This window comes from Macaca thibetana, chromosome 8, assembly GCF_024542745.1.
Source record: "Macaca thibetana thibetana isolate TM-01 chromosome 8, ASM2454274v1, whole genome shotgun sequence".
NCBI classification, from domain to species: Eukaryota; Metazoa; Chordata; class Mammalia; order Primates; family Cercopithecidae; genus Macaca; species Macaca thibetana.
The window spans coordinates 130,634,339-130,655,931 of NC_065585.1; the positions used below are offsets into that span (position 1 = coordinate 130,634,339).

The 21,593-nt window shown below is 41.3% G+C and overlaps 1 protein-coding gene across 1 annotated transcript in view; it reads left to right on the forward strand.

Annotated features, from left to right (window-relative positions):
* Positions 1–21,587, forward strand: part of LOC126961634 (rho GTPase-activating protein 7-like) — a 165,524-nt gene extending 143,937 nt beyond the window's left edge. The window contains exons 2-3 of the mRNA XM_050802186.1: positions 15,185–15,256; positions 18,764–21,587. Coding sequence (XP_050658143.1) covers positions 15,185–15,256; positions 18,764–18,849 — 158 coding nt within the window. The 3' untranslated portion in view covers positions 18,850–21,587. The remainder of the gene's footprint in view (positions 1–15,184; positions 15,257–18,763) is intronic.
* Positions 21,588–21,593: the final 6 nt, after the last annotated feature.

Consider the following 21,593-nt stretch of genomic DNA (forward strand, 5'->3'; position numbering starts at 1 on the left):
GTGGTTTCAAATACAGAAATAAGTACTTGGGTTTCCCTTGGTGTCCCCATGGAGATTTTAAGCCATGACGCAATGTTTAAATCATAGTGGTATTTTTATGACTTAAGCCAGTAAATATGCAATTTGAAAATATTCAGGGAAGGGTGATTTGGTCCAGAAGAATGGGGACATCCAGAGTACAGTGGGTGAAATGGATCGGACTTTTTGGAAGAGAGCCTTGTGCTGGACAGGATGGTCCAGCATTGTCAACACAAGTTTCTCACGCTTCACTCTCCTTCCTAGCAACAGGAAGACGGAAATGAGGCCATGCAAAAATAAAAGACCCTGAAAGGCTCCAGACAATACTTGATCCACCCTACCATTCACCCTGTACAGCCAGAAGACTTTTACAAAAGTAAAAATAACTTCAGATGTTTCCCCTTCCTCCCTGCCTATTGCCAAATCATTAAAGACCAAATTCTCAGTGCTTCGCAACATCATAGCAAAACCTGGCCCCATGGTGTGACTGGCATCCAGACCCACATCATGCCAAGCCTGTTCTTGAGATTATAAAGAGGACCTGGGGAGAAAGGTGATTTTCATTTGTAATGTTTGCACAGTCCAATGATTTGAATTACATGAGTTGGAATCTAGTGGGAGAGAACTAATTCCTTTAACGTGTAGACTAAGTTGTATCTCTGACTTTTCTCAGAACGCTCATTTTATCAGGATCTGCCCCTAAAATTCTTAGTTTGGAGTTCTGGGGCAATAAGGCAAAGGAATAATCTGTACATCATTCAAGACACTAAAAAATGAATTCTTCATGTTGTAGTCAGGGTGAACTAACGCCCAACCACAGAGTGTAACTATCCAGTGTGTCCTAGAAAGCACAATTCCAAGACCCTCTTTTCCATGGCTGTGAAATTAGAAGGAACATGCTTTTCTGGAGCACTTTCACAACTGTCTCTATTTCCTACTCTGTGGCCTTTGCATATGGATGAATGCAGAGGGAGGTGAGTGCTGTTCCTCTTTGAAGGAAGACAGTGCTGCAGGGTCGAAGTATGTTTTATAGGACTGGGTTACTGCATGGAGTGAGCGCCATCCATAGTGTTTTCTTTCAATCTCAATAGTTAGAGATCCAGTTAATGTAAAAGGGTTTAGATTCCCAGCTGAGAAGGGCTCCTTCCGTCCTCTGGCCCTTTTCCTTCTGTGGGACCCTGTGTTATTGTTAGGGATTACCATGATCACTGATAAGAACTGCAGAGTCCTCCTGGGGGCCCTCTAATTAGGTCTACTCTGTCGTAAGGTTTTGTTCACTAGACATTTCTGCCTTACCATCATAATTAACGGAGAACAAGAGGAAAGCCCTCACATTTAGCCTATAAACTTTCATAGTGTCACCCAAGCAGCAATCCGACTTCTCTGGTCTGGCCCTTATAGAGCCTTACAGTTACTTTGCAATTTCCTGGGAGGCTTGTGGTGCATAGGTAGGGAACTATAATGTTAGAGTCCAGGAATGACAAATTTTTTGTGAGTCCCCTCCATGGAAGGGAGTCTAGTGAGAGGAGACTTGGGGCTCTGTCTTTAACATTTGGGGGAGTGTTCTGGGATACCATTTTCTAAATCTCTGGCCCGCATTGACTGTACCAAATAATGCTTTCTTCAGTGAAAGTACTTTCCAATATTATTTATAAAGGAGACTTTTCTCCCAAATGTGACTGAAAATATGTGAATGCCTGCCTTTAAGGAAATAAAGTTTGGGGCACCAAAAGGTGAACTGTTATATCCTTCTAAAGTGACGCCAAAACACAGTGGAAATCAGTTTCTCTTAATCATTCACCCTTGAGTTTTTTTGGTTGGTTTTTTTTTTTTTTTTTTTTTTTTGTGGGAGGGGAGGGGGTGTTCTGCTACTAGACTTACTTTCCTCGTGAAAAGTGTGCTTATTTTCATTTTACATTTCTCTACTTGGTACCTTTTGGTGTCTACCCTGTCCCCCGTTGGGGAAAAATATCAAAAGCTCATTGAAGGCTGAGGTCAGTGAAGCCTGAGTCCTCAGATGCCTTTGGCACCTCCCATCCACATTTTGTTCTCTGCCCTGCCCCACCTTTGAGTGTCCTGTGGAGAGGACTGGAGGTCACTTCCTGAAGCTTGTCAGAAAGGCGCCTTCCTTCTCCTCGCAGGAGTCTCTAAAGGATGTTTAAGGGACAAAAGTTTTCCACACCCTGGGGTTGTAGCATTTCCCAGGCTGGCAGCACTTAGGAAGCCACAGAAGAAGAGACGTCAGCGGTGAAATGGCCTGTGGCCCATGCACCACAGCCACGCGGTGTCCCTCCTCACACTCAAGTGACAAAATAGAGAGAAGATGCTGAAATCCTGAAGTGATCTTTACCTCTCGATTCTGGAGAAACCGTAAACGCATAAGGGATCCAATCTCCACACAATTCTCTTTTTCAAATTGCATAGCACAGAAAGGGCATTTTATATAATGCTTGGACATCTGTAAAAGTCATTTCATGGGAAGTTCCAGAACTTTGCAAAGGCAGCCTGGAAAACCAGTGCCTTTTCCCTACTGAGGGGCAGCTGAGATGCGGAGAGGTTCAGTGACTAGCCCAAGGTCACATGTGAGTTGACTGGAACCTCAGACCCCTTCTGGTCAGCATGTGTAAACAGAATGAGGACAGCAACAAAATGAAGGCCTTAAGTTGTTTGTAGGAACCTGAAGCAGAATTTGACCATTAGATTAATTTCTGTTCATTCATTAGTGTTCATTTAGGGGGCTGGGTGTCCCAAGCAATACTGGTGAAAATAAATCTTAGCTCACCGAGAACACAGCAAATCTTATTTTTTTTTTATACTTTTTGGCACAAAACTGAGAAAGTCTAATTGAATAGTGTTTCCTCTTTGAGGTTTGACATAGAAATGGCTGGAGGTAGCTTATACTCCTAACCAGTACCTGCCATGTTTTCATTGTCATTGGGCTTTGATAAGGCAACTTGATATTTCTTTTTTTTTTTTTTTTTTTTTTTTTTTTTTTGAGACGGAGTCTCGCTGTGTCACCCAGGCTGGAGTGCAGTGGCTGGATCTCAGCTCATTGCAAGCTCTGCCTCCCGGGTTTTTACGCCATTCTCCTGCCTCAGCCTCGCGAGTAGCTGGGACTACAGGCGCCCACCACCTCGCCTGGCTAGTTTTTTTTTTGTATTTTTTAGTAGAGACGGGGTTTCACCGTGTTAGCCAGGATGGTCTCGAACTCCTGACGTCGTGATCCGCCCGTCTCGGCCTCCCAAAGTGCTGGGATTACAGGCTTGAGCCACCGCGCCCGGCCAATATTTCATTCATTTTCTTTTTTCTGTTAGAATGGACGAAAATATGGGTGAGCAGTTTTTTTAACAGACCTTCCTGCTAACCCCTTTATTTCTAATTTAAGGTTTTTATAGCATTGTAATTTGTACACTATTTTGTTTTCTCCTGTGCTATGGTAGAACTGTAAAGCAAAAGCCAATGTTGGGGGAGATGCCCCTCTTAGAATAAGCTTTGCTAACGTATGTAAAAGAAGAGTTAATTTGTATGCCAACTTTTAATAACAGAGACAGGGTTACTCTAGGTTTGGAACTAGATACTTTGCCTTGAATAGTAAGTTTAAAGAGGGAATGGAGTATATAATCTTAAAACATGTGCTTCATTTTACCAAAAAAAAATGAGACTCAGGAAAATAAGGACCCTTAAAACTGTATCAATTAGTTAGATACTTTTCTTTCTTGAAATTCTTCATCTATACAGTTATCATCTTCAAAGGACTTCGTACTTTATGAGCTATTCCAAATCACTGTTGTTAGTGCGTAGTTTGAAATGTGTAAATATTTGACATAGAATACTGGAAATACGTATACACATGAGTGTGTGTGTGTAAGGATAGATAGATGTGTGTGTCCGTGTCGCAGCGATTTATTTTTATCCTGCCCTAGGTTGAAATGAAATAGATGTGATGATTCAGTATCCATTTCCTTCATAGTTTATTTTGATTTCAGTTTGACCTCTTTTAGCTGGGTAATAAGTGCCAATTTTTGATTAGTTGGGAGATATTTTCTGTTCCTGGAAATAACTGGATCTGCACAAGACTAGAGGGCCTGATAGAGCCATGTCCCTCATGGGCTCAGATTCATCTGGAGATGTTGCCTTTGCCAGGGAAGAGCACATATTTTGATGTGAGCTACTTGCCTTTTCCTGGTTTATGTGTTAAAAAGAGTGCTTTGCAAACTCTTGTACTACAGGATCCCCGAAGAGTATTTCAGTTGATTTAACTTCTACATTGCTAAAGCGTCACGTGCAGGGCTTCCATCCCAGGTATAGACTTGCAGGGCGTGTCTCCCAACGTTTCCTCCTTTCAAGGCAAAACCATTTATTAAGTTGTCATCACATCACAGGGAAAATGGGTCCTTTTTCCCCTCCTTTCTATAATTTCTAGGAATGTTCTTTACTAGAAAGATGTATATGTATGTCTCCAAACCTCAAGCAGAAGAATAAGAGAAAAAAAAAAAAAAGAAAAGAAAAAAACTTAAAAAGAAAATCCCCCAAAGCTTCCATTCCTTACTAGGACTGAAAACCAGTATGGTGATGTACAAGTGAGGGCACTACTGAAATAGGCAAGAAGGGCTCTAACCTGGAGATGAGAGCTCGGTAGCTTTAAGCTAGCACCTTCAGCAAATCACCTCAATTCTGTACCAACTTCCTCATTTGTAAAGAAAAAAGATGAAAAGCTTCAAGATGCATTTCAGCACCCAAGTCATGGGTTCTTTGGAAGATAAGATACTCTAATAGAAGTACGAACATGAAAGATCAATAAGGAAAGTAAAACTCTTAAGAGCTTTCTGTGCATTGAAGTGTTTTCTTCCCCTCAAGTTGAAATTTAGAGGGCTGTAGACACACACAGAAGCAAACGTTGGTTTTGTGTTCTCTGTAATATGAATACAAGCTTCATGGGACAAATCAAGAAGTCGATCGATCTCTTAAAAAGCAAATTGAGTCAGGTGTGGTGGCTCATGCCTGTAATCCCAGCACTTTGGGAGGCCAAGGCGGATGGATCACTTGAGGTCAAGAGTTTGAGACCAGCCTGGCCAACATGTCAAAACCCCGTCTCTACTAAAAATACGAAAATTAGCCGGGTGTGGTGGTGAGCACCTGTAATCCCAGCTACTTAGAAGGGTGAGGCAGGAGAATCACTTGAATCCGGGAGGCAGAGGTTGCTGTGAGCTGAGATCGCACCACTGCACTCCAGCCTGGGTGACACAGTGAGACTGTGTCTCAAAAAAAAAAAAAAAAGGCAAATTGGAAATGTTAGCTCTTAAAATAAAAACAATTAAAACTTTCATAAATTTACAAAATTGGGGATCTCTCATAGCAGTTTCTAGTGGTCCAGTTTTTTGAGGGAGGAAGAATGTCTCCATGTAATTGATGAGAAATCTGGAAAATTAACAGTGGGCATGGAACCCTTTCTAGAGGTGGTCCTAGAGAGAAGGTGAAATGGGCATAAAGGAAATATTAGAGTCAAGAGCTTAGGGAGTTTACAAAGCCACTGGCAAGCCCAGGCTTTACAGATGAAACAACAGGACCAGAGAAATTATTTTCTTAAGGCCGCCTATCTAGGCAGTGAATTCTTTCCTGGAGCTGTTTTCCTGACTTGTTACAGTAATGCTTTGTCTTCTGTGATAGAGTATCAGAAGGACTTCAGGGCATCCAGATGCAAAGCTGTTTTACATCTGAGGAAATAATGTTGGTTGCTCATTGAATAACCAGGCTGAGAAGGTGCTTCCATCTGATCCGTGAGATAACTTACTTTCTACTCTGTACTCCTGCTTTTTACTCTGTGTTATAGTGAATCTGGACCGCATTCCTCCCAACATCTCTGCTTCCCAGCTTACCTCTTCCTTCATTCAGGGTCCTTTACACGGAATCCCCTCTCCTGCAATCCAGTTTCATATCCAAGATCATAATGCTTCCTTCAATAAAGAAGCACAGACTGGGTCCAGACAGACTCCACTTGTCTACTAGCAAGAAGGGATACCTCTCCTACTCTGATGTCACACGTCTTTCCTATGTCATATCACATTCCTCTTCATACCATACAGAAGTTCTTCATTTACTCTTTTTTTCTTGTTTTTTAAAGAAAAGCTATGCATGAGAATAGTGCTTTTCAAATTGGTCACATTGGTAGATAACAGCATTTAAAAATACATAAAAATGTAAGACTGCATCACTTACTGTAGGTTTTGTTTGAAAATTCTTTTATAATAGTTACATATATAGGTACATGTTTATATGCATGAATTTGTACTTATATTTATACACACACATACACATGTACATACATGTTTATGCGTGTACCATGTTACAATGTAGAATGTATTTCTTATTGTGGATCCTGGTCAGAAAAATTAAGACCACTTACTAGAACAAAAACTGTATGAGTGGTTTATTTCTTTATGTAATATTTATTGAGCAACTGCTGTGTGCTGCTGTACATGCTTGGGATATATCAGAGAATAAAATAGACAAAGAAGCTTGCCCTTGTGGAGCTTATAAAGAGGAAAGACAGAAAGTAAACATAATAAGTTTTGTGAAAGAAGAAAAAATAAAACAGGAAAAGGGGGAGAGAGGGCCCAGGTGCCATGGCCCACGCTGGTAATAACATACTTTGGGAGGGAGGCTGAGGCAGGCAGATCATTTGAGGTCAGGAATTCGAAACCAGCCTGGCCACCATGGTGAAATCACGTCTTTACTAAAAAACAAAATAAAACAAAAAAACAAAAATTATCCAGGCGTGGTGGCGGGCGCCTGTAGTCCCAGCTACTCAGGAGGCTAAGGCAGGAGAATCGCTTGAACCTGGGAGACAGAGGTTGCAGTGAGTCAAGATTTGCATTCCAGCCTGGGAGACAGAGTTGAGACTCCTCAACAACAACAAAAAAGGCGCCCGGGAGGGGGGCGGTGGGGAGTAGAGGAAGGAGGCCGGTGTGGCTGGATCAGTCAGAGGGAGATGGGGCGATAGGCGGCGGGGTCCTGACAGGAGCCGGGACATGTGGGACATTGTTAGGAGTTTGGCTTTCACCAATGAAAGGGGCACTCGCTAATGTCGCCTGTACAGGATCACCTGATGGACCTCACAGTAGCCCTTAGGAAACCAGTTCATTTCTAAGTGGAGGATAGAGGATCCTCATACACACTGTACTCCACTGTCAATTTCCTTTCCACTTGGCTTCCCGCTTCAAGTCAGGAGCTTGAGTCTTTCATTTTCCCTGAGAGCTGCTGGCAGTACGCCTAGTTGAATCAATAAATAGTGAAGGAGAAAATGTAGGATGATTAGCTTTAGCTAAACATATGACTGTACTAGAATATACCGATAGATGTGGGTTAGCTGTTGCTAAGCCAGATAGCCTAAGAAACTGACTTAGTGACTGACGGTCTCCCAGAAGCTTCCTGTTTTTTTTTTTTTTTCAGACTATGCATAGCAGATGTTTGGAATTTTTTTAGGCACCTGAGGGTAGGAATGCTGTCAGTTGCTGGTGAAAATCTTTACTGTGATTAGATAACATTAGAGTTTAATAAATATTAATATATGAAGTCTGCTGTCTGCCTTAACCTTGCTAGGAATTTATTTCACATAGATAACTCCTGATAACCAGTCTTTGGCAACTGTGTATGTTTCACATTTGGTTTTTTTTTTAATTGCGAAGAGCAAGAGATTCATGTCATCAGTCTCAGTCTGCCTTTAAAGAAAGGAAAATAGTAATAGATTTTTTTTTTCTTTTCCTTGTTCACACCAACCTATCTGTAATTCCTTTGTGCAAAAAGTTGTCTTTCGGGATATACAAATGAATTAAAAAGTGAGAAGTTGGTGGAGTGAAGAAGGGGGAATTCATTTGAGAGAACTCAGGGCTTAAGGTATGACAGCTTGGTACGTCCTCAGAACACCAAGGAGTTTGGAAAGCCTGGAACAAGCTTACATTTGGAGGCCTTCCAAGAGCTGAGTGGATAGGCAGATGCCAAACTGTGAAGGCTGTGGTCTTTGCTGAGGAGTTTGGATTGTATTTGAAAGGCGGTGGAAAGTCACTAAAGAATTGTAAGCAGGGGAGTGACATAATGAAATATGTGTTTCATAAAACCAGCCCAGTGACTCCGGGATCCTTGAAGGCGGATGGATTTGTTGGGGGCAGGGAGGGGTGAGGCTTATCAAAGAGTTCAGTGAGGAGGCTGTTAGGATAATCCAAGGGTGAAAAACTCCAGGACGAAGGAATACAAAGAAATGTTATCTGGGTTAGTGGTCCTCAATCCTGGCTGCCTTTAAACGTAGGGAGCTTTTCTGAAATACAATGTCCAGGCCCTACCTAGACTGAGTGAATCAGAATACTTGGGGAGGGGGTGGTCGATGTTTTTAGAAAGCTCCCAGGCCAGGCACGGTGACTTACGCCTGTAATCCCAGCACTTTGGGAGGCTGAGGCAGGAGGATTGCTTGAGCCCAGGAGTTTGAGATCAGCCTGGGCAACACAGCGAGACTCTGTCTCTACAAAAAAAAGTTAAAAACTTAGCCAGGCATGGTGGTACACGCCTGTAGTCCCAGCTACTGAGGAGGCTGAGGCAGGAGGATTGCTTGAGCCCAAGAGTTCAAGGCTACAGTGAGCTGTGATCGTGCCACTAGACTCCAGCCTAGGTAACAGAGTGAAACCTTGTCTCAAAAAAAAAGAAAAGAAAACTCCCCAGCACAATGCTACCTACATCCAGGGCTGGGAGTCACCAGGATCTCCTTACCTTACTACAAGTGTTTTTGGTCGTGATTTGCTTCTCCCAGTGACCTCCCTGTGGAACCCACCCATCAAGTAAAGATGGGTTGTAATTAAAGCCGTCGTATCCACGTGCACAACATTCCTGCAAAATTGGCCACCTTGATGTCATCAGAATTGATAAGCAGTGTCTTCCTTCCCATTTGAAGGAATCTTTGTCACCACAGGGAGGAGAATGCATCTTGGTTTGGATCAGAAAGCACCGCCTGCCTGCACGCAGCTGACATGGTTCTCTAGCAATTTAAAGCATCAGCTTTTTCATGAATCTTCGCCCATATGTCTATCAGATTTTAGGGAATCCAGGGAATCTGCAAAGTGCTTGAATTTTCTTACGTTCCTTTAATTTCTGAGAATTGCATTTAAAAAAAAACAAATTCACTGTACCATTTGCATCAAAGCCTGATTTCGGTAGCATGTTATCAAAGAAGAGAGGAAACCCAAAAGTTCCCTCTGTGAAGCTAGAGCGAATGGAAGATTGAAGTAATCATATCTTGGTTAGACCCAATTACTGTTGCTCAACCAGCTAAGATAACAGAGTTCAAAAGAATGATGCTGGGGGTGGGGAATTTTTGTTCAGCTTACTGTTGAGGGGTGATGGGAAGACACGATCATCCCGTCATGCCAGGAAATGTGCAAATATGGCCTAATGGTTCCCAGCCATACACAAAAGGGTGTCCGGTACCTCATCCATCTAATGTCCAGAACTGCTTTGTGAAACGACTTTGACAAAAGCTGTTTCCAATAAAAATTTCCTGTTTCCTCCTAAGGCATTTGTCTGTTGTTTGCTTAGAGAAAACCCAGGTATAAAAGTTTCATTGTATTTCCATTGTATTTTTAGTTTCTAATGGCATTTTCGTTCAGTGGGGAATGTTTTTTAAAAATCATCCTCGTAATTTTCACATCACCACCCACATACATTGAAGGGAAAATCACACACTCAGAGCTGTGTTAGAGGCCCCCCAAAACAAGCATGGGGTACATAAAGGTGTCCAAAGTAATGTAATATATGTGCGGTTTTCTGTAATATTTTAGATTTTATTCATTGTTACATAATATATATCATATATATTTGTTACATAATATACATTATATATATATGTATGGTTTTTTTTTTTTTTTTTTGAGATGGAGTCTCATTTTGTGACCCAGGTTGGAGTGCAGTGACCCAATCTCGGCTCACTGCAACCTCCGCCTCCTGGGTTCAAGCAATTCTCCTGCCTCAGCCTCCTGCGTAGCTGCGACTACAGGCACCTGCCACCACGCCCGGCTAATTTTTGTATTTTTAGTAGAGACGGGGTTTCACCACGTTGGCCAGGCAGGTCTCGAACTCCTGAGTTCAGGTGATCTGCCCGCCTTGGCCTCCCAAAGTGCTGGGATTACAAGTGTGAGCCACCACGCCCAGGCTGTTACATACAATATTTTTAAAGGGAAGAACCTGTCTTGCAGGAAGAACCTTGCATTTTTGTAAGTGATTGTTACCTCTCTCACTATGGCATTTGAATGTAGAAATCTCAGTTTTTAAAATTTTTTTATAAGTTTTGTTTTTTTTTTTTGAGATAGAGTCTCACTGTATTGTCCAGGCTGGTTTTGAAGTCCTGGGCCCAAGCAATCCTCCCACCTCAGCCTCCTGAGTAGCTGGGAACACAGGAAGGAACTCTTTTTCCTTTTTACATTTTTTGTAGAGATGAAGTCTCGCAATTATTGCCCAGACTGGTCTTGAACTCCTGGCCTCAAATGATACTCCTACCTAGACCTCCCAGAATGCTGGGATTACAGGCGTGAACCACTTCGCTTGGCCTCAGAAAGCTCATTTTTAAGGAGCGGTGGTTACTTCTCTGTCTGTTTCCTCATGTGTTTATCTCAGAGATATTAGTAATCCACATTTTAGGATCAATATGAGGTGTAAATGAACTCATATGCACTAGTGCTTAGACAGGGCCTTATGCATATTAAGCACTCAGTAAAGTGACGCGTTGATAGAACTGTTGAGAGGCAAATGGGAAGACTGCATGGAGGAGGTGGCATTTGGTTGGGATCTTGAAGGATGAGTGAAATTTCATCTTGAGCATTTCAGGCCAGAGAATTCACTGAAGTACAGTGTGTGTGGAGATGGGCACCAAATTTACTTTGGCTAGAATGCTCGGCTTCAGGGAGCTGAACAATTAGGTTGGCCAAGTGGAGAGCCTTGAAAACCTTGCCGGGGTGTTTAGACCTTTTTTTTTTTTTTTTTTTTTTTTTTTTTTTTTTAAATATATAGGGTCTTGCCCTGTTGCTCATGTTGGAATGCAGTAGTGTGGTCACGGCTCACTGCAGCCTCGACCTCCTGGGCTCAAGTGGTCCTTCCACCTCAACCCCTCAAGTAGCTGGGACGACAGGTGTGCGCCACCATGCCTGGCTAATTTTTGTATTTTATGTAGAGATGGGGTCTCCCTATGTTGTTCAGGCTTGTCTTGAACTCCTGGACGCAACACAGTCCACCCAACTCTGCCTCCCAAAGTGCTAAGACTACAGGCGTGAGCCACTGCACAGAGCCAGGACCTGATTCTTTAGGCATGCAGCTCCAGCGAAGTTTGCGAAGGAGAGAGAAGATTAATGCTGTAACTCAGAAAGTTTGACGAGTCAGGATTGGTGGACAGATTCTCTTCAGAGAGGGGAGTCTACAGACCCAGAGTTTTATTAAGAGTTAGGAGACACTTTGGGAGGCCGAGACGGGTGGATCACGAGGTCAGGAGATCGAGACCATCCTGGCTAACACGGTGAAACCCCGTCTCTGCTAAAAAATACAAAAAACTAGCCGGGCGCGGTGGCGGGCGCCTGTAGTCCCAACTACTCGGGAGGCTGAGGCAGGAGAATGGCGTGAACCCGGGAGGCGGAGCTTGCAGTGAGCTGAGATCCGGCCACTGCACTCCAGCCTGGGCGGCAGAGCCAGACTCTGTCTCAAAAAAAAAAAAAAAAAGAGTTAGGAGATTAGAGCAAAAGTAATGGCATGAATCGGGGAATGAAACTCTGTGACTCGCATGTGGATATAGGTTCATTTCACATTAAATAAAACAAAAATAACTGATTTTGTAAAATCAGTATGTACATTGGATTGTTAGTACTTTCTCTTGACCCATGAATTGGAAAGTGTAGGAGTGAGGTCAACAAGTATTCCATTTTCTAAAAAATATGTGACAACTTTTTACAGTTTTCTAATTCTGATTTCTACAAAAACAGTGGGTTAGGGTCTCATTGGAATGCAGCCTAAGTTTTCATGAGTGGACTTTTTGTGTTGGTAAAATAGTCATAGGCTTGTCTATTTCCCATGGTTTCACATCAAAAGGAAAGACAAATTCTCATTTTTTTAGGGTGAAGACAAGAAAGGATAAGATGACTCGATCTCTGCCATTTGGGGAGTACTGCTTTTTAGCCGTTGTATAAACTGTTAATTAAATTATCTGCTGAAGAAGCAAACGTTCGCCTGTTTACATTCTTTCTAACTAAGTGGCCCTAAGAGTGACTATTTTGACACAGCTTTTCTGATCAATTTATGACCATTTGGAGTCATTTTATTTCTTAGACAGGGCCAGTAGAAAATAAGAGAGATAGCCAGGCACAGTGGCTCATGCCTCTTATCTCAGCTACTTGGGAGGCTGACATGGGAGGATCATTTGAGCCTGGAAGGTCGAGGCTGCAGTGAGCAGTGATTGCACCACTGCACTTTAGACTACTGAGCAAGACTCTGTCTCAAAAAAAAGGCCAGGTGCGGTGGCTCACGCCTGTAATCCCAGCACTTTGGGAGGCCGAGGCAGGCGGATCATGACGTCAGGAGATCGAGAGCATCCCGGCTAACACGGTGAAACCTCGTCTCTACTAAAAATACAAAAAATTAGCCGGGCGTGGTGGCGGGCGCCTGTAGTCCCAGCTACTCGGGAGGCTGAGGCAGGAGAATGGCGTGAACCCGGGAGGCAGAGCTTGCAGTGAGCCGAGATTGCGCCACTGCACTCCAGCCTGGCAACAGAGGGGACTCTTCTCAAAAAAAAAAAAAAAAAAAAAAGAACAAGACAGGAATATGCATTTTTGTGTTCCTCAGATCACATAGGAGCTTAAATAAATACTTTGTAAAGTTAGATTGTTTAAAAAACTAATATCTTACATCTTCCATGCCTCTTGGCATGAAACTATTTTTCTAAGTAAAGCAGGCTCATGCTTTGGCAGTATTGGCTAGTGAATTGGTATCTAATTAAGGCTTTTGTATGTGTGCTGACCTAGTGCCGTGTCTCTCTCGTCAAAAAAGGGCGGGCCTTGAGAATTTTTGGTTACTCACCACTTATTAAGTTAAATATTAAGAAAGCAAGCACATTTACTTTTTAACAATCTATTGTTCAATGTCTAACAATCTGTTCAGTGAAAATAACCTCTAAGTAGCCAAATGAAATGTGTTTTTAAAATAGTTTTAAAACAAGCAGGCTTTTTTCTTTCCATATCTATCTTTTGTAGGAGGGGGCGGGCACACAGATAGGGCAAAAGTAATGTCTTCATTCTTTATTTTTTTTTCTTTTGGTTACAGAGTCTTACTCTGTTGCCCAGGCTGGAGTGTAGTGGTACCATTGAGGCTCACTGCAGCCTCAGCCTTCCAAGCTCAAGCAATCTTCCCACCTCAGCCTCCAGAGTAGCTGGGACTACGGGAGGGCACCACCACCCCTGACTAATTTTTGTAATTTTTTTCTTTGGTAGAGACAGTTTTGCCATGTTGCCCAGGCTGGTCTTGAACTTCTGGGCTCAAATGATCCTCCCACCTCAGCCTTTCAAATGCAGGGATTATAGGCGTGAGCCACCACACCCAGTCTAATTTCCTTATTTTTTAAAATAAAATGTTGAGCTTGTATATGTTTTTCCAGCAATATCGTTTTCTGGGAAGTGTTTATTTTATAATTTTATTTAAAACATCTTTATTTCCTTACTGAGACAAAATGTGGATATACATATCCACATATGAAAAAAGGTAAGCTCAAATGATTCACTTTGGACAATTCTACACTTCTATTCAGTGCAGACATTGAAGTTCTTCCACACTGATGTCACTCTATCGTTCGCTCCCAATTCAATCCTAAGTCTTGGGTTGAATAATGCTACTTTCACTGCTACACTGAAAAGATTAATGAAGTTCACTTTGCCATGCTATTTATTTCCAGGCTACTGCCATAATTGTTTTTAGTTTGGGTATTAAGGAACTCATCAGGAGATGGCAGGTTTTGTTGTTGTTTTTTTTTCTCTTTCCTGTGCTCAGTGAGTAAATTCCCACTTGCTTTAATGAATTTCGATTTTCTTAATTACCTTTCTTCAAAGGCCAAGGAACTCATGAAGTAATAGGTGAAAAAGTGCTTTGGAAACATAAAGTTACTGGACAAAAATAAGATGTGTACACTTCTAATATGAACTATTAGTCTCCCACTTGGTTAAGAGAGATGCTTAATGAAGATTTGAATGTGGCATTAATTATGCAATGCTGAGAGCTTTGTAAATGAGTGAATAGACTTGTGTAACTGAGTACTCTTATGGCCTGAGGAAGGTGAGAGGAAGAGTTGAAAGGAATATTCTTTGTACAAGCAGAGACGCCAACTAATGTTCCCAGGACCTCCTCAGTGAGTCAGTTTTAACAGGATTGTAAATATGTGCTCCAATGAGTTTTAACACAGTGTGTCAGTTGCTCTTGGCCTTTCTGTTTATCGATACTATCTACAAGATGTTAAACCACAGGGAGGTAGAAGCTTTATTAGCCATTTCTGCCTGCCAAGATTGTGGGATTTACTGACTTCGTACCCTCCATGTTCCTTGACAGCCTGGGCCTCTCCTACTGGATTAATACCCGTTGAGTACCTGAGCACTCGACAGTGAGACAACACAAGGTCAGGGGCTTTTGAAACACCCAACACCTGGGTGTCAGAAAGCCTGTGACTGTACTCAGATAAATTTTATTTTAGCGTGTTGGTGGAGGTACTTTGCGGCCTTTTGTTGAAGTGAAAAGTAGTACAATAGGCTGGCCAGGCTTAAAATGAGTTATTTAATCTCTCTTCAACTTTCTCATGATGCCTTATTTTCATAACCATTTGTAATCAGAGCACTTCAGAAGCAGCACAAAATGAGTAACTTGCTCCCAGGACCCCATTTTTGTTTTTCGTAAAGGGAAAATACATCCCCATGTATGTGTGAAAAAATCGGAAAAGACGCATACAAAAAGTAAACCATTTGAATTAAACATGTATGTCTGTTTGCTTCTCCGTATTTTCTACGGTAGTCGTGTTTTGCTTGTATCATAAAATCCAAGCTTATTGAGGGAAAATAAGCATGCTGAGGCACACACGGCTAATTTTGTTTTTCTTCTAATTCTGTTCTAGAAATTGAAGCCAAGGAAGCTTGTGACTGGCTACGGGCAACTGGTTTCCCCCAGTATGCACAGCTTTATGAAGGTAAGCTGGGAATGCTATTTTTTAAAAGTTGGCATAATTATAATCCCTTATGCGGGAATATTACTGATCTGCAACTTATTTTCAGCAGTTTTACAGTTTAAATGTTTTATTAAAAAAAAAAAATGTAGTAAGCATGCAAGACCCCCACCACTGAAAACAAAAGCTAGCACCTTGATGGTAACAGGCCCATGCCACTCCCCGTCTGCCGCCTGCCACTCCCCCGGCTGCCACCTGCCACTTCCTGCCTAAAGTAATCAGCATCCTGAAGACTATCATTTTCTTCCTTTCTTTTTATATAATTCTATTGCATTTCCTGAAAAGTACATTTTTACAAAGTTATTTTTAGCTTTATAAAGAGGGTACTGTGCTGTATGTAATCTCGTGGGGTTTTTATTTTTCACTTAATATTGTATCGTTAAGATTCTTCTGTACTGTATGGCCTGTTGTTCATTTGCTTTGGCTGCTGAATTGTTTTATTATTAGACTGTGTAAAATATCTTACTGTTTCTTCATTCCAGAGAATATTTCCAACCAATTTCTTGTGATTAACTTGCATACTTATTTTGGTGGAGTTGCTTGTCTTCCTTTAGAGAGAAGTTTTAACCTGTTAACATTTGAAAGGGCTTTAGGGGAAGGAGGACCAGCATTCTATTGGATTTTCAGTTCATAGCTCTGCTGGAGATAAGGAAAGATAACTGCATTGGCAGTGACACCAAAGCGGCTGTCCTTTTGTTCTCCTATTTAGAAATTAAGTTTTCTTCAATTATGCTCATTTTTTGCATTGTTTTGCTGCCAGGTAGCACTTTCTTGTGATATATATGTTTGCTAAGAGCCAATTCCAGTCCCTGTGTCACTTCTTTCCTAATCCTAAAGCACAGGGTGCATTTGCACAGGTTGCATTTGGGGTTCCCTCATGTTCCCAAGTCTTTTGAAGCTTAAGCCTACTTTTGGGGTATGCTGCATATTGTTCTGGGCCGTCGCCTACCCATTTTTCCTGCCACTGTGTGCTGGGTGAGTACATACACCATACATGCCATACCAACCCACACATGTTCCCCTGTTTAGCTTGATTTGGGTACTTGGCAATTTGTACTTCCTGCTTTTCAACCCACAGTGGAATTTGAGTTCAGAGAACGTCTTCTGTACATCAGTAAACTATCATCTTTTAAAAGCGAGTCCAGGCAAATAAAAGAAAATTACTGATTTAATTCTTTCACTCCTCACTTGCGTTTAATACCTACCAGATTTTGTAGAAATTGTTAATTTGCATTAGAAAAGGAATCTGAAATATGGCTCTGGGTATACTAACTTAGAAATTCCTAAAATAATATAGTTACTTTCTCACATGTAGGTCACAGGCATGTGAAAATTTCAATTTACATTTATAGATCTGATGTTATACTGTGTAAATATTAAAAAGTATTCCTTAATATCAGCTCTGTTAGTTCATCTTGGTGTTTATTCACAGTGAAATACAGGCCAGGAATGGTGGCTCATGCCTATCATCCCAGCACTTTGGGAGGCTGAGGTGGGAGGATCGCTTGAGGCCAGGAGTTCAAGGCCAACCTGGCCAACATAGTGAGACTGCATCTCTATTTTAAAAATTTAGAAACAGACAAACAAAAAAAAGCAAAATACAGTGTCACAACCTTCAAACAGTGTTACAACCTGTCTTGCTTTATTTACTAATGCTCTAGTTTGCATTGACTATAAGTTTTTCTTTTTCCATTATAATGGTTCCACTAATCATTTGTCTAAGAGAGACTTGGTCTATAAATTAGTGAAGAAATGTAATTCTGTGATACTAAATTTTATATATTCATAAATCTTTGGACTATAGCCACTTCCTTGGTCTGCCTATATTATCATTTAGGGAACAATGTCAGTAATCCAACTCCAGCCTTCAGAAAAGAAAAGGATCGACTATAAGTTTATAATCATTCTGATATATTATCTCTAGAAAATAGATTACTAAGAATAAGGAATTCCATATCATTCCATAAAACCAGTGATCATAAGAAATAATAAAAACATAGTGAACAGTTATGTGCCCACAAGAGCTGGAACAGGACTAATTACCTGTATCTCCAAAACTACTGACAGCCATGTTTATTCCGCTATGTGGCATTAGCCATTTTGAAGGCCAAAGGGATGTTTTATTTTTTATTTATTTTTTTCAGACAGGGTCTCACTCTGTCATCCAGGCTGAAGTGCAATGGTGTAGTGAGAGTTCACTGCAGCCTCAAACTCCGGGGCTCAGGTGATCTTCCACCTCAGCATCCCATGTAGCTGAGACCACAGGCACGTGCCACTATGCCCAATAAAAATTTTTTTAATTTTTTTTGTAGAGACAGTGTCTCACCATGCTGCCCAGGCTGGTCTCACACTCCTGAGCTCAAATGATCTTCTCTCCTTGGCCTCCCAAAGTGCTGGGATTAGAGATGTGAGCCGCAGTGCCCAGCCAAAGAGAATTTTTTAGCTTGTGGTGATTCTAGTTTCCTGCTGTGATGACTGATTTCACCCAGGTCTGGTCCAAAGAGTTAGCCCCACACTGAGACACTCCTCCTCCTGGTACTGTAGTAGCATTCTACTGAGGAGGCCCATGATTTGCCCTCATAGCTGGAACTCCAAGAGGGTGATAACTTGCCTTTATCCAGTGGCAATTTTAGAGCTGTTGTAAATTTCCGCAGTGGCTACCTCCACTCTGCTTTTCTTGGGTATATTTACTTACCAAGCGATCTTTTTAGGCAGTCCAGAGAAAGGAATTCCTCCATTGAGTTGACTGTTTTCTCCCTCTGTGGTTTGCAGTTCTGATACAGCTTCTTCATTGTCTTGAGAGAACTGAATGAACTCTTCTACAGATTAAAGGATTTGAGATTCTGTTGTTCGATAGCAACTTTAAAGCTAGCCCTTTTCTTTTTTGGGGAGTTATATCAGTTCCTACAAGGCCATATTGCAGTGCTAATATTTGTTTTTAAAAAAGCGTATCTTGAATTCTCCTTGGCTCTTGATGCCATGTGAGTGGATTACATTCCATTTCCTACCACTTTTCATTGTTCTCTAGGTCTTTCTGTGGCTCAATTTTTCTTCCATGACCTTTTCCCTGATCACACGTGAGCAAAGACACACACACATACACACCGCCCAGCCACATTAAAAGGCAGCATTCTTCTGACAGTCATTGTGGCTTAAATTATCATTTATACTGGAGGCTTATTGCCTGCTGCTTTGTTTAAAGGTATAACAATGTCCTGAGCCACTTGTCCTTGACCAGAAGCAATATTTTTTGAGTTTCTACCACTTTAAAGCTGAAGCTCCTTTAGGACAGTGACGCAGGATTGGCTTGAATTGCCTTATTGTCCCATAGACCTTGATGGGGAATGAGGCGTCCTACAGGAGGTGCTCAGTACATTGCTGAAGAGTTTCTTCCCCGCTTTGGTAAACTGGGCTATTTGGCAAATTGGGTTATAGGTGCTCAACGAATACATTTGTTTATTTTTCTTATAGATTTCCTGTTCCCCATCGATATTTCCTTGGTCAAGAGGGAGCATGATTTTTTGGACAGAGATGCCATTGAGGCTCTATGCAGGTAAATGGACACGTTTTGAGTGTTTTCCTTTTTTATTTTTTAAGAACACAGTACTTATCACTAAGATAGGCTTTGCTTGCTTTTGTCCTTGCTAATTGTGTTAGGTCTTTATTGGCAAACCATATGGCGATCGGAGACCTTTTAATTAAAAATTAAATAAAATATTGTTATTTAGTATTGCCATTAAAATAGCACACTGTCCTAGGAAGTACTCAAATAATAGCATTCCATATTTGATATGATATAATTGGTGTAACAAGTAACAACTCTAAGGTAGTTAGGAAACTTGGATTAAGGTTTCCTAAAAGGGTACGATGGAAATTTAGCATGTTCAGAGGAATAAATGGAGGGTGGCGTATAAAGACAGGAGCAGCGCTTGCATTCCAGGGAAGCTCCTCTCAATGTCTTCAGTTTTCCCTCATATAAAATAATGATAGGATGAAATAAGGCTATAAAATAACTCAGCACGGTCTTTAACATATAGGCAACAGGCAGTTAAATGATGTGAAATTGAATGAAACTGTCAGAAATTCTTGATGCTTGTGCTTTTGGGTCTTCAAGCTAAGAGGCAGCTTATAGGTTTTAGTGAGGTGGAGGTAATAAAACCTGTAGCAGACAACGATGGGACGCTGATAATCCTTTCAAGCTCTTCATGACATTTTTCATCCTTTCTAATTTTTCTCAAAAGCTAAAATCCCTTAAAAGCTGAATTCTGGGGGAAAAAAATTATACACAGACAAAATTCACATAGGTTGATGTGATTATGAAACTAAATAAGTATTATTTTAATTTCAGGGTTTTTCTGTTTTTGTTTTTGTTTCTGTTTTTTTTGTGTGTGTTTGTTTGTTTGTTTGTTTGTTTTTGAGAAGGAGTTTCGTTCTTGTTGCCCAGGCTGGAGTGCAATGGCGTGGTCTCGGCTCACTGCAACCTCCACCTCCTGGGTCCAAGTAAATCTCCTGCCTCAGCCTCCCGAGTAGCTGGGATTATAGGTGCCCACCATCACGCCCAGCTAATTTTTTGTATTTTTAGTAGAGGCTGGGTTTCACCATGTTGGCCAGGATGGTCTCAAACTCAAACCTCAGGTGATCCACCTGCCTTGGCCTCCCAAAGTCCAGGGATTATAGGCATGAGCCACTGCGCCCAGCCTATTTGTGTGTGTGTGTGTGTGTGTTTTGTTTTGTTTTGTTTTGTTTGTTTTAAAGAGAAGGTCTCACTCTGTCGCCCAGGCTGGAGTGCAGTGGCACAATCATGGTTCACGGCAGCCTTGACCTCCCAGCTACAGGTGATGCTCCCACTTCGGCCTCTGGAATAGCTGGGACTACAGGTACACACCACCATACCCAGCTAATTTTTGTATTTTTTGTGGAGATGCGGTCTTGCCATGTTGCTCAAGCTGGTCTTGAACTCCTGGGCTCAAGCAATCACCCATCTCGGCCTCCCAAAGTGCTGGGATTAAAGGAGTGAGCTACCACACCCCGTCTCAGTATTTTTTTTTTTTTTTTAATTTGGAAAAACATCATGAAGGTAGAATGACGTCCAGTATTTCTTTCCTCTTTGTAGGCAAAGAAAGCAGTGGTAGTTCTGTTTTCTGCCTTTCTCGTATAATACAGTGTTATTTGAAGCAACCAAAGTAAGCAGTGGTTTGGGGCAGATAGATGGAATATTTAGAATAGTATATGGACTAGACTAATTCTCATGGCTTAAGAGAGGAAAAAACAAAGAGTCTTCTTAAAAAGTGACAGAAATACTGTCACTTTTCTAGTCCAATTAAATGACTGATAGAAATGTACAGGGTATGTACCCATTTTCTGAAAGAAAGCTAATTCTAAGAACTTCACTATGGCGTATAATATCATAACTATGTCATCGGGAATGAAAAAAATGTCACAGATGCAGTTTCGGGAGGGGAAGGAGTCCGCATCTGGAATATGAACTACAGACATTTTTTTAATGTTTTCATGCTTAGCTGTGGAGCAGAATTAATCTGTTTTCAATCCATCACTGGTGATCATGCATATGCATGAGGTCACTTCTGAGATGCATCTTAGGAAATATTTAAGCATTACGTCATTTCACACATTTTAAGCCAGTTAGAGAGTGGGTGCTCTGGACAGCAGCAATAGCTTAGGAATTCTTGGGTCATAAAAATATCACTGCAGCATTTCAGGCCAAAGGGTCATGATTAAATTCTTGAATGCTTTTTCAGAATATCAGTTTGTGAAATGTTGTTTTCCATTTCTGGGAGAAAAAGCATCCTCTGTACTTTGCAATTTACACTGGCTCTGAGTACCTTTTGGGAAGCCACCTTTCTTTGGAGCAAATGAATCTGTGCTGCTAGATCTTTGGCAAAAAGAAAAGCCTAGAAGAAGCAGACTCTGCCAGATATGCTAGTTGGACTTCAGTTTTCTCTCCTGCGTAGAATAACACCTCATAGGAAATGCAGTGATAGATGTCAGAGCGCTTTAAAACTTAAATTATTAGGCCCATATTTGAGTAAGTGCAGAAAGGCCTAGGGTTGGATTTTCTTTTTTAAAAAAGGAAATTCTTCAGAACACAGTAACAGTCATCAACTGGTTTGTAATAGAAAACCCCAGGGCTGTTGTCCACAAGTTCACATAAATGGACTTTTCATGAAAATGATGCCCCTTTTGAGAGGCCTAAACAAATGTTCAGAAGAAAAGGGACCTCTATCAGGTGTATTTCAAGCACCTTCCTTTATTTTATTTATTTTTTTATTTTTTTGAGATG